The sequence below is a fragment of the Henckelia pumila genome, chromosome 1, assembly GCF_033568475.1.
Source record: "Henckelia pumila isolate YLH828 chromosome 1, ASM3356847v2, whole genome shotgun sequence".
NCBI classification, from domain to species: Eukaryota; Viridiplantae; Streptophyta; class Magnoliopsida; order Lamiales; family Gesneriaceae; genus Henckelia; species Henckelia pumila.
This window is the reverse complement of record NC_133120.1, coordinates 91175996-91191479: the sequence shown is the minus strand read 5'-3', so window position 1 is coordinate 91191479 and position 15484 is coordinate 91175996. Positions and strand designations below refer to the sequence as shown.

The following is a 15484-nucleotide window of genomic DNA, read 5'->3' as shown; positions in this document are numbered from 1 at the left end:
GAGAAGGAATGAGTAAACATAAATGTGAATTTTTTTTGGAATTTTTCAATCTGACTTATCCATTTAACTGTTGATTCTTTTTCTTTATGATGTACACTCATTTATATCCATGATTTTCTGTATGAATTCTTGTCTCAAAACCATATTCTTTCTCTGCAGAAAAATCATATTTATACATCAGGAGCTTCAGGTACTAATGTTGCCGTAATCAGAGGAGCTTTTCGTGCTAAAAAACCAGAGCTGCTCACTGTCATATTGCTGCAGAATTTGAAAAAGCAACCCCCAGAAAGTCAAGAGTTACTGAATCTGCATTTTCTTAGGTAAGAATTAAGGATTGATTGTCATTGGTTGTCCAGGCAATCATCAGTTTTTATTTTTTAGCTATAATTGTGACTGAATCTGCATTTATTTATTGGAGTGAATCTTGTATGTTTCTCTTGTTTATCTATGCTCTGCACTGTGGGAGAAACAATTTATAATTTCTAATTGTGCTAGGGTGTCGAACTGTAATTGGAAGAAATATAGTTTCATGATAGGCCCTTTAATATCTTAAAATGCTAAATTGGAAAGGAAACCTGGAATTATCAAAACCACAAGGTTTGTTGTAGCTAAAGTTTCATATACATTTCTGTTTAAAATATATGTTCCCACTATGCAAAATATCAATCTACTTCTCTAAGATGCATTCATATGTCTCATATTCTTCACCCTTTCATGAGTTTATGTGCTTAGAAAGATTGTAACACCCGGTATTTTTAATTACGTAAATCCGCATGCATAATTAGGATATTTAATTATTTAAATTTTAGATTTATGGGTTAAATAATTATGTGAATTATTTGTGCATGACTTAATTTATTTTTAAGCATGTAACCCATAATTTGTGATTTTTATGATTTTTAGTATTTTAATTATTTTATCGCGTAGACGGGACCGTGGACGGACGAGATGACAACTTTCCATCCAAATTATTTTATGAGCCTTTTTAGAGCCCTAAAATATTATTTTGAGTTTCATTATCTCAAAATTTTAAGTATTTAATTTTATATAATTTTAGGAGTCCATTTTTATTCAAAATAAGCCAAAATATTGACTTTTTAGTATTTTTAAAATTTCCTAAATTTATAATTTCGGAATTTTTCATATGTTTAACTTAAATTATCAGATTTTAACTTTTATTTAGAGTTTTAAAATTTTATGTTTGTTTATTTAAAACTTTTAATATCCTAAAAACCTATTTTATTAAAAAAAAAAACAAAACCTAATCTACCCAAACCCATCCCTCACCCTACCGAACACACACCTAGCCGCCACTCCTACTGCTCATCATCCCCTCCAACGTTCTAGCAGCCTCCATCTACACCATAGTCACGTTTTTTAGGGTCCAAGGCTTGTCGTCATCGCCCGTCGTCCCGGAAACGTCCTACGTCCGTTAATCCATTGATTTTTCGGTGAAAGGCATGATTTTTCCTTCTCTTTTCTTCTCCATATCAGTATATGCATGTGTGTATCGTGTATACATCAGACTTTTCCAAGATTTTTCCAGAAAGTTTCGGTTTTGGATGTTGCATCTTGTTCTTGCATTGTTTTGGTTTGCATACTCACGTTTTTCTTGCATGGATTGATCATGGCTGCTGCTCCTTGGTTGGAGACATGTATCAGGGCCCCTAGGGTCGAGTCAAGTCGGGGTTTGAGGCTAGGGTAGGCAGGAAACGAAGTTCTTCACTTCTGATGCTCCTGTCGCGCAGGTTTAGGGTTCTGGGGAAGGAGACTTTGATCTCCTTCCTCAGGCCACTATTTTGGGTAAGGTTGGTTGGGTTAGAACCCCCTTGAAGTTTTCTAAGTTTTTGCAAGAGGTTTCATGGTCTTTCGTGGTCGGAGCTTCGAGAACAAACGGATTTTCCGCAGCTGCTCGCGTCTGCGCGCTAGTGCAGAAGGGCTGGGTGGCAGAGCTTCGTTCTCACCCCATAGTCAACGGTTTGGGCTGGTTCTTGGCTTGTTAGAAAGGCCTGGATGTGAGCTAGGTCTAGGGGTGGTCCTCCGTCCGGTGGGTGGCCGGAGCGGGGCGGCCGCTGGGGTTTTCTGGTTGCTGCCCGCTTGGGCAGTACAGTTTAGGGAGGGGGAAGTTGGGTTCGGGTTGGTTTTTTTCTGAAGGGTTCGGGTCGGGTTGTGGGTTCTGGGTCGGGTCAGTAGGTTAGTGGGTTGGGTTAAGTTGGTCCGGGTCCGGGTTTGGTGGGCCGGGCTCGAGTCTTTTTATTTTTAAAATATTTTATGAATTAATGGGTTTTTGGGTCTATTAATTTGAAATAAAATTATTTGGACTCCCAAATAATTTTATTTGGATTTTAAAATTTTAGTTAAGTTAGTCCATTAATTTTATGGGCTTTTGAGCCCATAAAAGTTATTGGGCCAGTCTTTGGGCTTTTGGGCCCATTGGGCCAGTTTAAGTTGTTATTGGGCTTAGTGTATTTTAATGGGCTTTATTAATTTAATTGGGCTTAGAATAATTATTTGGGCTTAAAGTTTAAGATATTGGGCTTAATTATGTTAATGGGCCAGATTTAAGTAAATGGGCATGAGTGTTAGGGCCAGCAGTCCAGTACAATCCATGAGAAATTTGCATGTGTCCTGAATATATATTTAATTAATTTATGCATGGGAGTTATTTTTAATATTTATATGTTAGTATGAAATTAAATTAAATATATATGAAGGATACAAATTTTATTTAAGTACATGCATTCATGAAATAATATTTTATGCATGATTTAATGTTTAAGGTTGAGCAAGAAAATATTTTATGTTGGAAGTTGAAGTAGTGTGACAATTTAAGGGGGATTCGTCCCCATATGATTGAAGGGCAGTTTACTGCCAATTTAAGAGGTGATTCGTCACCGGCCACGTACGTTGGTTTCCACGCTGATCAGTATTTAATGTATGATTTAAGGTTACACTATGGATACAACCATGCTATGTTAGAAAATTAATTTGCTCAACAATGTTATGTATTATGTTATTTAAGTTTATTTAAGTTAAGATATGTTATGTAATTTTTAAGCATGCTCATTCATGTATATGTATGTATTAGTATTTAATTGTTTTAAATTATTTTAAACCCTTGTTATGTTAGCATGTTGGGCCACTAGGCTCACAACACTGGTATGGTGCAGGTGAGTACATAGAGGAAGATGTAGCTCCCACCGGAGGCGAGGATGTATGAGCGGACATGCAGTGACCCCGTGACCGTGATAGATGTCTGAGTCACATGCATGTTTTATTTATGTCGGCATGATACATTTTTATTATTTTTCAGTGGTTGTGAGTTTAGAATATTTTATTAACTATTTTCAATGCATGCAAATTTTATTCATTTTATTTATGCAGAATTTTTAATTAAATGTTTGACTCAGATATTTAGTTTATTTTAAAGAATGCATTTTTATTTAAGTATTTAATTGTTTATTTATTTATTTATTTGTTTTAAATATTTTTATTCTGTGCATATATGTATGGGCATATATGTACATATTTATTTAGTAAGTATATAAAAAAAAAAAAAATTCCGCATATTTATTTATTATAGAGTTAGGGCGTTTCAAAGATGGTCTAGGAAAACTTGTACAACAGATGATAATGATGCAATGATTTATGGATTTCCAGGTACAAAATGTGATAGAAAAACCACACAATGATCATCTTCCATTGATAGAGGCCAGCAGGTATGCTTGTTTTGCTTTTGAGGAAGCACGCTTAATTTTCTATTGTCCTGTTTCTTATTTTCATATGGAGATTAAAATTTAAAGGAGCATCATTAGAAATCAATTTTGATGATTAACTTAATGTCGTGAGTTTGATTCAAATTGGTTTAAATTATGATCTCTTTTCCATTAACATATAATTTTTTTTTGTTTGCATGGGTTGACATTAACTTTTTAATTTTGGTTTTGTAATGCACTAACTTCATTTTTCAGATTTTATCATGTCTATTTTTCTTTAAATGTCATATGCGGATATGCGCATCATATTTTCCACTGGTTACGTAGTTGAGTTTCTTACAATGTTGGTAAAACTTAAATTTCTTTATTTATTCATAAACTATTAATTTAGATTTTTGCATGAAAACGAGATTTATGGTTTTGGATTCGGTATTTTGCACAGCACCATCGTTGGATTACAATCTTAGGTCCATCGTTTAATTTCATCACTCATCAGTTAGGTCCAATCCCTGCACAACACCATCGTTCTATAAAATCCATAAATCTAATTACAATCTTTAATTAGTGTGTCTAATCACAGTCTGTGCAAACAAAATCTCTTGCATTCTAGGGAAATATTGGAACTTTTCCTATTCGAAGTATGCAGATTCGCTGAGGTTAGAGCGCTTCATTATATGTTACGAAGATTTTTTATCCACTAAAAACCTTACATTATTTATTTTGAATTCAGACCAAACATTTTGTACAAAAATGCATCAAAAATACCACTTCTATCTCGATAAAACATAGAATAATCCCCAACACATGTATCTTCTAATATGACAAAATGAGAGTTACGAAACTTACTTTGAGAATTTCCCCCCTTTAAATAACCACATCTATTGCTGTACAAAATTAAGAAATACCAAGGCCAAAAACTATAAAGATATAGGATGTAGGATGTATTCATTGCATAGTTTTAATGATTTTTTTAAAATAATAGATTTATGTGGAGTTGATTGATTTTTATAATATTTATATCATTCTACAATTGTAAATATTTTCATAGACTCTTGTGAATTTATTTTGAAATATTTTTGCAGTCTTACATAGATGGTTACACGCCCTATTAAATTAGGAAAATATCTCAATTTTTTTGTTAAAAAAAAATTCTTTTCAATCTACAATTAATTATTTGTCTTGCTAAAAAAATCTTTTAACAAAAATATTATTATTTTTTATCACTTACTTATAGAATTAATTTTACTGATTCAAAAAAAAATAAATATTTTATAAAATTTTAAAATATAATTATGAAAATATAATTATTTACTGAGTTCAACAAAAATAATAATTGTTTATTTTTTTTAGTAAATATATTTTAAAATTTTAAAATTAAACTTTCAAATTTACATCATATATAAGTGAGATTTTATTATTATGTATTTAAATTAAAATATATTTATTTATTATTATGTGCAATAATTAATTATTTTGTTAAAAAACAAAATAAAAAATCAAATCATTAGGTTTGGATTGATCGAGTTCGAGTAGGTCGTTATTGATTTATTCGGATTTGATTTGAGAAATTTTTAAATTTTTTTTTTACTTATTTATAGAATTAAGAAATATTTACTATATTTTTATATATTGCATGTTTGAAAACAATTATTGTATATTGTATCATAGATTTTCAAAATGTAATAATTATCTTGTAAAATATTGTTTTTTAAAAATAATTTTTATTTTGTGTATTAAGTATATTTTAAACTTTGTACGATTGAACTTTCAAATTTAAATTATATAGAATTATATAAGTGAGATTTGTTATTATGTATTTAAATCAAAATATATTGATTATTATTATGGTTATTTAAATATTTTGTTGAAAATTTAAAAAATTCTAATATTTCGGGTCTAACCTGAATCTCAAATTAATTCGATAATTATCTGTCAACTGGTATCGGGTTCAATTTTGACACCCCTAATACTACACAATAAATAATAATTTTTTTGTTAAGAGTTTTTTTGAACAAGACAAATAATTGTAGGTTGAAAATAAAGATATTTTAAAAAACTTTGATACACTTTCCTAATTTAATAGAACGTGTAAGCCTTTTTGTAAGGGGTAATGTTACATGTACACTGAGTGGTTACACGTTGGGTTACACATTGCATTTGAAATTACATTATTATCCTATATGCATTTTTGAAAAAAAAAATTCAAATAAAATTCAGGGATAATCATGTAATTTCAAGTCTAATTTATAACTCAACGTGTAACATTTGCATGTAGCATTACCCTTAATACAAATACTCTAGGTACAAATAGAGTTATTCTATTAGTTTTTACTCACTTTTGTATCGACGTGTGCACCTATTTTAAAATTAAACAATGTTATCACTTTTTTGCTTATCTTTTTCTATAATTTAATATTATAGTTAATTGTATAAATTATGTATTAAAACTAAAAAAATCATTTTGAAAAATTTCAACTGTCAAAATTTTAAAAAATGGAATTTTTAACTTTTAAAATTTATTTTGATTTCTTTTTCTTTTTTTTCAAAAAAAGAAAAGTTTATTTTGATTTCAACTTATAAAACTAAAAGGTTTCATAAAAATCGAAGGGAGAAAAAAAGATGGAAGGAAATGAAATTAGAAATACATGTACTTTACGCTTTAAAATTTGTACTCTAATCACTTTCATGAAATCTTTAAACGTTCATAGCCTCGTACAAATTTCAATTGTAAAATATACGAATACGATCCTTTTTTAAAAAAAATTTTTAAAAAGAAAAGAAATAAAACTGAATGGATGAATCTGCAATTGGTAGTTGCTGATCTCATAGTTTCACAAGCTGAAATCCTACGCACCTGTAGATCAATTTGTATCAGCAATTTCTTCAGAGTATATATATTCACGAAAAAATTTTAAATCATAAGAATCCTAAAGCATAAAAATTAAGCTTAGTTACAAAGTCGCAACATAAAAAAACCTAAATACAGAGTGCTTCAGAGTCACAACAAACATGGAACATAAGGAAGTTCCAGAACAGGAAAGAATCCTGACAAATGTCAACCGAGAAGCCCCACACCTCATTGAGATCATATTGGCACAAGAGCCCAACAAAGAATGCAGTTTTATCACCAAGTAAAGATTTAAATAAATCATTATATACTGTAAAATATTTTCCAGTTGACTGCTACCAAAGGGATCAATATGTAATTCAAGAAAAATGGGCGAACATCAAACATTCAGTACAAGTTAATTATGATGAGGATAAATGCGTGTCTGGACTATTATATATCACAGTAGTGTAAAAACTCGCAAGGCGTAACATCACCACAAGCGAGGGATTTGTTCAATTAAATTTGTAATAGGAAACCCCTTGAGATGTATGAGAAAATATACATGCAGTAATAGAAAATTTATAACTGAGAGTTTGGATATTTCTGGCGCTACCTCAAACCAACCTCCGAGAGGGAAGCATGCGTTCCTCTGTGGAGTCGGTCACAAGAACTAGGAGTATGAGCTCCTGGGAGATGCACTGGACCTTAAAAACGTGATAAGTTTGCTAGTTGAGAAATTAAATTTTCCCAATGATTCCATCCTCATTCTTGTAGGTAATGCTGTGTTCCTTAACCTGGAATAAGCATATTTATACAGCACACACACTTTTAAATGAATGTTCTTTTGTATATAAAGAAATCAAACATGATTGCTATACAATGAATTATATACAATATTAATGAACATGCATGGAGGACTCCTGTCTAGAAGAGTATTATTATATAAGCGCATGTAAAATAAGATAATAGGCATGAAGAAGGAGAGTTAACATAAATGAATGAATCACTGTATCTATACACGTACACAAATCCGTAATTAGATGAGGTAAATTAATTAACAATATTTATTTAAACAGTCAAAGAATCTCACACAGCCACCCAACAAGGATATATAATCATTTCATATACAATTAATTAACCTCAGTACTGTTCATCAACTAATTAATTAAGATAAATCAATAAAAACAAAAGCTCCACCTGCGAAATTGAAACATACAGCACCAACTGACAAATTAATAATGTCTTGTTTCTTTCGTTATTTCTCGAGTGACAACCTTACCATAGCAAAGGTCGCATTAGCTGCAACAACTTTCCACCCATAATGTCCCAGCATCTTTGCTGAATGAATCGCAGCCCCTCCCTACTCCTCAACAAGGGGCAGAGTGATCAAAGCAGCTATGGAACCACAAAATATCCCAGTAGCTAGACTCGAGGCCGCCTTCTCCACCGTTGTCTTCAAAATCGGCCGATCCATAACTGTAGAACCTTAATTTCTACATAAATTAAACAAATATATAATTACACAACCCACACCTCAAATTCAATTAAAACTTGGATCCATCGAGCAACAAAACTAAAGCAACTAAGTCCAGAAATACTGATTCGATCGATCGATAAAGTACTTGGCATACATTATGTTTGCTAATCACTTCAACGTAGTCAGCCACAAGATATACGGAGTAAAATCCAACACCAAATTGCCCAATAAGGTTATGATCTCCACTGGTCTGCATTTTGTCTACAAATGTTGTATAGAAAAAGGTCATTGAAAGTTAAAAACAAGGAAAATCCGATCTGTAAATGCTTTCAAGTAAAAGTAAAATCAACTGTTGAGCCATCATACACGAATACAAGATACAAACAAACATACACACACCTGAAGTTCCAGATTTGGCAATGGTTCCCAAATTCTTGATCAAATCCTCCTTTGTCATTCCAATACCTCTGTCATGAATTGAAACTGTTTTCTTCTCTTTGTCCAATGTAATCTGCATTTGTTCATTTTGTTCATAATAAGTCATGTCCATTAATTTTCAGAAAAAAGAGTTTATTATACAATCTGATAAAACAACTTAAAATTCCACGAGAAATCTTTATGATTACAACACTCAACAAGCAGTCAATACATAATCAAGAAATATGATGTCTATAAAATTCTAATACAGCCACTTAACAGACTCCAGAGTACTTTCATGAAAATCTGAAAAATTATTCTTTACAACATTGGAAAAATTATTCCATGCATCAGTAATACCATAATCTAATGCTTAAAAGCTTCCTACAAAATGCTAAACGAAAAATTTAGCAAAATTGACTAAACTAAAACCAATAAATCACGAACCTGAATCTCAAGCTTTGTATCATCACCTTCACCCAAAATTTCTTTGTCGGTGAGTGACAGGAATCTAATCTTGTCCAGTGCTAAATCAGCAACAAACATACATCAAACACAAGCTCTTTCCAGCGAAGTTGATGTAAATAACATCAAACAAAGGGGAACAACAAAAGCTCACATTAGAGGCATTTGAGATCAACTCTCTCAAGAAAATATCCTTATTGTTGTAAAGCGAGTTGATAATGATGTCCATAAGCAGTGAAACTTCATCCTGGAATTGATACTTCTCAGCATCGGCACGAATAGTTTTCCTTGATATGGACTCACATTCTCTGAATAACAGCAGCAAATCACACACCCAAAAATATAGATTGATTATTGATAGTTTTAAAGTGACAAACATCATTTGAATGAAACATGAAGATGGTATTTCAAAACACCTCTTAAAAACATTAGAATCTGTAGATAATCCATGGGGAATAGCTCCAATCTTATCTTCCACTTTTGCCGTGTGCATTAGCAACATAGTTTCCAAAGTTTAGAAACACAGATGAAAAGGAGGCACTGAGTTTGTTTCAATTCTAGGCTATCTACTTGCAGAAAGATTAAGATATTTATTTGCTTTCTGAGAGTATGCCACATAAGTTGTGAATCATTCATTGCAAAAGATAGGTAAGAAAGCATATACAACTACATGTTCACTCATTGATACCTGTGTAAGATGAGTCCAAGCCTCAAGGAAATTTTGATCGATTTGGATTGCTTTCAGGTGTGCCTCTTCAGCTCTTTTATATTCACCAAGTGAGGATAGAGACAAACCCTATGAAACAAACCAGATGCAATTTATCACTACACATTTTTGTGTAAGCCATTTACTTTGCTAAACAAAAGTAACAACTGAAGCTTAGTTGTATTGGACTGACCAGGTAAGTGTATGCAGATTTGTTATCTGAGTCAACATTTACACATGCAGTTAAGTCATTAACAGCAGCTTCATAATCCTTAAATTTAAAATTTACAATACCTGCAAAGTATTTTATTACATGATTACTTCTGTAACATGTAGCAAAGTAACAAGCAATTAAAGAGGGAAAAAATAATATTAAAGAAAAATAAAGGAGCCTTCATCTTTCACGATAAGCACAATATGCAAGAAACAGGTCTAGATGCCGGTGTCCTAACAATGTTAAGCAGAAATCGGCCAGTTTTTAGTTGCAATGCAACAGTATGCGTCCATACAAATTGTGAAGCCCTATAATATTTCTTTTGCAAAATATTTGAAATTTCTAAATTTTGTTGCTGATGGGAGTTCTGTTGTATTTTGTCTCTTCTGATGTTAAAATTTGTGTGCTTCTGTGTTAAATTGTTGCTTAGAACTTTCAAATAACGTTTATTGTATGTCTCTTCTCCATCATAAATTTCAAATAAGTTATTAACTTGTTCTGAAAATAAATGTTATGATCTCTTTTTCCCCATCCACAACCATACACTTGGCCTTTGCCAGATTTGTAGAGATAGCCAGGAACACTGGTTAAATTAATTTAATTTGAAATACCATGATCTTTAAGAAAATGATAAAGGCTGGAGGTAATATGAAACAAATCATAAAACAATAGCATAAAATATCGAGTCATCATAAATACCCCTTTCATGCAATATGTCCACTGAGTTTGGCTCAAATTCCAATGCTTTTGTCAAGTCAGCAATTGCCTGTGACACCAATAAATAATGGCAGGTTAATGCCTAGGAACATAAGCAAAAAAAGACACTCCCACAGACTCCGCTTGCAATCACAATTTATGATATCTCCATAAGGATCCAATGGATCCTGAATGAATGCCAATGCAACTCTAATGTAATATTTATGGTAACAAAATGTCAACAGTGTTGGCTTCTGCCACCAAATGTCATTCCACCAACCCCAACCAAAGCCTCAATATCAACCATCTCTAAATCGTCGATTCAATCTCTATTGAATTGCATCCTCCTCTCCTCAAACTACCATGACCAACAACGTTATATCAATCCAAGTTAATTTTAAAAAATCTTCGTAAGAAAGTTGCTACTGAAAATAACCTCACCAAGGTCACACTCAACTAATATTTTCTAAAGACCAATTTTCTAATATACGTTTAATTTTGTTCTATAAAACCAATTCTCATCTAGAAAAGCAAAGCCCACCATCTTATGTTCATATCATTTTCTAAAAACTCATTTTCAGATTGACTTTTATTTCCATATTTCCTAAAAAATACAACGTTGTTACATTATATGAAATTATAAAATGTTATAACACAATAAACATACAAAAATCAACATACCATTAAAAGATCAATTACCAAATGATTTGACCACTATTAAGTTTTTTTAAAAGACAATCAAAACCAAACATACACTTCATTTCCTAATACTTTTTCAAAAGGAAAAAAAATAAATCATTTTTTCAAAACAGATCACTGGAAGCAGTGAAAACAAAGCCAAACATACCACCCTCAATTGCTTCATGGAGAGAGAAGCCGTAACAAAATTTGGTGACATCTACTGAAAATGACAAATCTATGTGCTGCTACAAATTTTACAATTGATTAGAGCATGCGACACGCGTTAAACAGAAAAATCAATGGCATATAACATAGTTACAGTCAATCATCGGTTTGATTAGAGTATCAAAGATCAATAGTGAAATTAATGGTTGTTTTATCAAATGACAAAAACAGAGGACAATGTTGAATCCAGCAGTACATACAGTTTTTCACATAATGAATGCTGCAAATTGCTTTGATTGAAGATTTACAGAGGGTTTGATGGAGAAAGTTAAATTTGATGAAATCGTTGTAAGGTTAGACTTTATCAATAAAGCAAAGAAAATCGAAAATCCAGAAATCAGAGTTATACATTCAAGGGAGAAATACAGTAGTCGAGTTCTAAACATACCCTAGAGGCTCAAGACAGGCCGATATGAACATAGCGGGATCCTCAGTGAACGATGTAACCAACTGATGAATCTGTTGTTCGTCGCAGAACTGGAACAAATTTTGAACCACAAAACTAAGGGATTGGTATTCACCTGTAGTGAAGATGCGAGGTGGGCTTACCGACGGCTCGAGCGAGAACATTGCGAGGTGTCAACCAATTCATCGTCGGAGTCACTTCAAAAATCGTTTGAAGAATCGAGAAAAAATCGAAGCCATAAATCGAGGTGGGATTTTGAATTTAAAGAGAGAAAAAGGAGCTAAGGGATATGTCGGAAGAAGAAATCGCGATCGAGAGAAGGGGTCTGAGATTTGGGGATCTAATTGGCTAAGGAAATATTATTTATTTTATGTTTTATTTTAAATAAAAATAATATTTTTTTCTACAACACTTTTTAAAAAGTGTTGTGATACATGGGGAAAAAAACGCTCATAGACAACACTTTTAAAAGCGTTGTCTTTGACCCAAAAAAATGCTTATTGACAACGCTTTTTAAAATAAGCGTTGTCTTTGATGAACAAAAAACATATAACGACAACGCTTTTCACTAAAAGCGTTGTCTTTTAAAAAAAGACAACCCTTTTTGTTAAAAGCATTGTCTTTTAAGTGTTGTGTTTGTGCATTTTTCTTGTAGTGCACGCATATTCTGGAAAACTCTAAAGTGTGGTGCATGGTAGAAGTTGCATAAATTCTATAACTCGCTATATTATTCATGCTCTAGAACTCTAGAATTCACTTGTATATATACAATTGTATACAATCATGTAGAAGGAACATCTAGACTTGTGTAGATGTTAGAAGCTTATGGAGACTTAATCTCCAACGTCGGATCAAAGCGATCTTAGCTAGCCATTCATTTTAGGAAGTCACTACTATAAAAGAGTGAAAGCCCTCATTTGTAAATTATCAACTTGAAAAACAATACAAAACATTGTCAAAGCTCTCTTGTTCTCACTTAAAAGACTTGCACACACACTTGCACTACAAAGGCTGGTTTGCTAGCTAATTGACCGTCATCAAACAAAATTATGTCGCAAATTGCGACCAAATTTATAACCTGGTCGCAAAAGTTAGCGACGCATTTGGAAAACCGTTGTTGATTTTTGCAACGAAATAAACCTCAACTGATAAAAAAATCATCGCAAAAACGTTAATTTCAAAGTAGTGACGATTTTACGATTAATAAACGATTAATAAAAGCATCGCTAATCGCAGAGTTTTTTTTTTGTGTGAAAACCCTGGATTAGGTTACAAGTGACATTCTTTATTTAAAAGATTCTCCCGTGTGTAACACCTATTTACATGTATTACAAAACTACACCTATTAAAAAGGAAACATATATATTCTATTTCAAAGATTGATATGTTTCCACTATATACGTAAACATTGTTGTTAGGATTAAGATGTACATAAACCTCATTCAACAAGCCGTTGCTGGTCATATGGAATCCAAATCTCCTCTTCCTAAAAATCCCATATTGTTTCACTAATCACTAATTCACTACTATATATACACAGTTGCATACTCATATAAACTCAAACCAAAAAATACTAAGAACAAAAAATTAAGAACAAAACTCGATCAACATATGATGGCAATATCCAAGTCGTTTATGTTGTTCTTTCTGGTGTTATGTTCATGGGGTTTTATGCGTTTTTGCCAAGGACCAGGAGATAATCTGCCTTGTGTGCAGAAACTATGCCGTGTCAACCTTATCTGAAGTCAGGTTCTCTCTCGACGTCGTGTTGTGTGCCATTGAAACAACTGGTGGCGGATGACAAGACATGTCTTTGCAAGGTCTTGAACGATCCCGCAATACTGCAGAGTCTTAATATCACTAAAACTGATGCTGTGAATCTTGGCAAGAATTGTGGATCCAATGCTGATTTGTCTAATTGCAATGATGGTAATCTCTAGTCTTTGATTTCGACTTACACGTTATGTTCTTCGTGCAAACTGTGGTCAGTAACTCGAGCTAATTCACTTGCCACCAACTCATCGAATTTAAATTGATGTTGAAAATTTAAGATTATGATAGAAACATCCAAGTCATTTACGTACGCTGTTTTTTATGGTGTTATGTTCATGGGTTTTTGTGGGTTTTTTCCGAGGTCCAGGAGATAATATGTCATGTGTGCAGAAGTTGCTGCCATGTCAGCTTTATCTGAAGTCGGGTTCGCCCTCGGCATCCTGTTGTGTGCCGTTGACACAGTTGGTGGCGGATGACAAGACATGTCTTTGGACGGTCTTGAACGACCTCGCTATATTGCAAAGTCTTAATATCACTAAAACCGATGCTGCAAATCTTGCCAAGAACTATGGATCCAATGCTGATTTGTCTAAATGCGATAATGGTATTTCTATTCTTTGATTTCAACTTACACGTTATTTTCACATGCAAAATTAATCTTACGATCTTGAATAATACTCGGTGGCTTATGCCAAAAACTCGACGTGCTGATCTATTAGAACAATATTTGAGTGGCTTAGGAGGACCATCGAAATCAGTGATAGTTTTAAATTTTTGTTGCTGCCTCAATCATTCTTTAAAATTATGATTTAGGAGTGGTACAAGTTTTAAAGTTATATATTAACCTTGTAAAAAAGTTGTCATATATATCTTTTATATGAATCTTTGTCTTGTAATTACAGTTACTCCATCGCCTCCTTCTAATGGTAAGATTTTTTATCCACTAATTCTGAGCTCATTATATGTTACGAAGATTTTTTATCCACTAAAAACCTTACATTTTTTATTTTGAATTCAGACCAAACATTTTGTACAAAAATGCATCAAAAATACCACTTCTATCTCGATAAAACATAGAATAATCCCCAACACATGTATCTTCTAATATGACAAAATGAGAGTTACGAAACTTACTTTGAGAATTTCCCCCCTTTAAATTACCACATCTATTGCTGTACAAAATTAAGAAATACCAAGGCCAAAAACTATAAAGATATAGGATGTAGGATGTATTCATTGCATAGTTTTAATGATTTTTTTAAAATAATAGATTTATGTGGAGTTGATTGATTTTTATAATTTTTATATCATTCTACAATTGTAAATATTTTCATAGACTCTTGTGAATTTATTTTGAAATATTTTTGCAGTCTTACATAGATGGTTACACGCCCTATTAAATTAGGAAAATATCTCAATTTTTTTGTTAAAAAAAAAATTCTTTTCAATCTACAATTAATTATTTGTCTTGCTAAAAAAATCTTTTAACAAAAATATTATTATTTTTTATCACTTACTTATAGAATTAATTTTACTGATTCAAAAAAAATAAATATTTTATAAAATCTTAAAATATAATTATGAAAATATAATTATTTACTGAGTTCAACAAAAATAATAATTGTTTATTTTTTTTAGTAAATATATTTTAAAATTTTAAAATTAAACTTTCAAATTTACATCATATATAAGTGAGATTTTATTATTATGTATTTAAATTAAAATATATTTATTTATTATTATGTGCAATAATTAATTATTTTTTTAAAAAACAAAATAAAAAATCAAATCATTAGGTTTGGATTGATCGAGTTCGAGTAGGTCTTTATTGATTTATTCGGATTTGATTTGAGAAATTTTTAAATTTTTTTTTTACTT

General features: G+C 31.7%; 2 protein-coding genes across 4 annotated transcripts; both read right to left on the bottom strand.

The window, feature by feature from the left end:
* Nucleotides 1-6435: 6435 nt before the first annotated feature.
* On the bottom strand, nucleotides 6436-12137 carry LOC140876083 (endoplasmin homolog). 3 transcript variants are annotated; one of them, XR_012148660.1, is made up of 11 exons: nucleotides 11816-12137; nucleotides 10525-10591; nucleotides 9805-9905; nucleotides 9594-9701; nucleotides 9060-9213; nucleotides 8888-8967; nucleotides 8423-8534; nucleotides 8178-8284; nucleotides 7826-8039; nucleotides 7160-7340; nucleotides 6436-6570 (listed from the first exon to the last, which is right to left on the bottom strand). XR_012148660.1 is itself a non-coding variant. In XM_073279935.1 (9 exons), exons 7-9 carry the CDS (start codon nucleotides 8478-8480, stop codon nucleotides 7914-7916), a joined length of 291 nt encoding a protein of 96 aa, XP_073136036.1. In that variant the 5' UTR covers nucleotides 8481-8534; nucleotides 8888-8967; nucleotides 9060-9213; nucleotides 9594-9701; nucleotides 9805-9905; nucleotides 10525-10591; nucleotides 11816-12137; the 3' UTR covers nucleotides 7515-7913. The 3 variants fall into 3 exon arrangements, 1 of the variants encoding a protein (XP_073136036.1); XR_012148659.1 differs by lacking the exon at nucleotides 6436-6570 and having other exon boundaries at nucleotides 7000-7340; XM_073279935.1 differs by lacking the exons at nucleotides 6436-6570; nucleotides 7160-7340 and having other exon boundaries at nucleotides 7515-8039.
* Nucleotides 8807-9398, bottom strand: LOC140868499 (endoplasmin homolog). The gene is made up of 4 exons (XM_073272923.1): nucleotides 9322-9398; nucleotides 9060-9213; nucleotides 8888-8956; nucleotides 8807-8824 (listed from the first exon to the last, which is right to left on the bottom strand). Exons 1-4 carry the CDS (start codon nucleotides 9396-9398, stop codon nucleotides 8807-8809), a joined length of 318 nt encoding a protein of 105 aa, XP_073129024.1.
* Nucleotides 12138-15484: the final 3347 nt, after the last annotated feature.

What these genes read in the sequence shown, in the direction of transcription:
- LOC140876083 (XM_073279935.1), bottom strand. Translation starts at nt 8,480, where the DNA reads ATGACAAAGGAGGATTTGATCAAGAATTTGGGAACCATTGCCAAATCT. An exon ending in TGCCAAATCTGGAACTTCAG is followed by an intron (nt 8,285 to 8,422) that starts GTGTGTGTATGT and finishes CAACATTTGTAG; the next exon opens with ACAAAATGCAGACCAGTGGA. An exon ending in AAGTGATTAGCAAACATAAT is followed by an intron (nt 8,040 to 8,177) that starts GTATGCCAAGTA and finishes TAATTTATGTAG; the next exon opens with AAATTAAGGTTCTACAGTTA.
- LOC140868499 (XM_073272923.1), bottom strand. Translation starts at nt 9,398, where the DNA reads ATGCACACGGCAAAAGTGGAAGATAAGATTGGAGCTATTCCCCATGGA. An exon ending in GATTCTAATGTTTTTAAGAG is followed by an intron (nt 9,214 to 9,321) that starts GTGTTTTGAAAT and finishes GCTGTTATTCAG; the next exon opens with AGAATGTGAGTCCATATCAA. An exon ending in TGATCTCAAATGCCTCTAAT is followed by an intron (nt 8,957 to 9,059) that starts GTGAGCTTTTGT and finishes GCACTGGACAAG; the next exon opens with ATTAGATTCCTGTCACTCAC.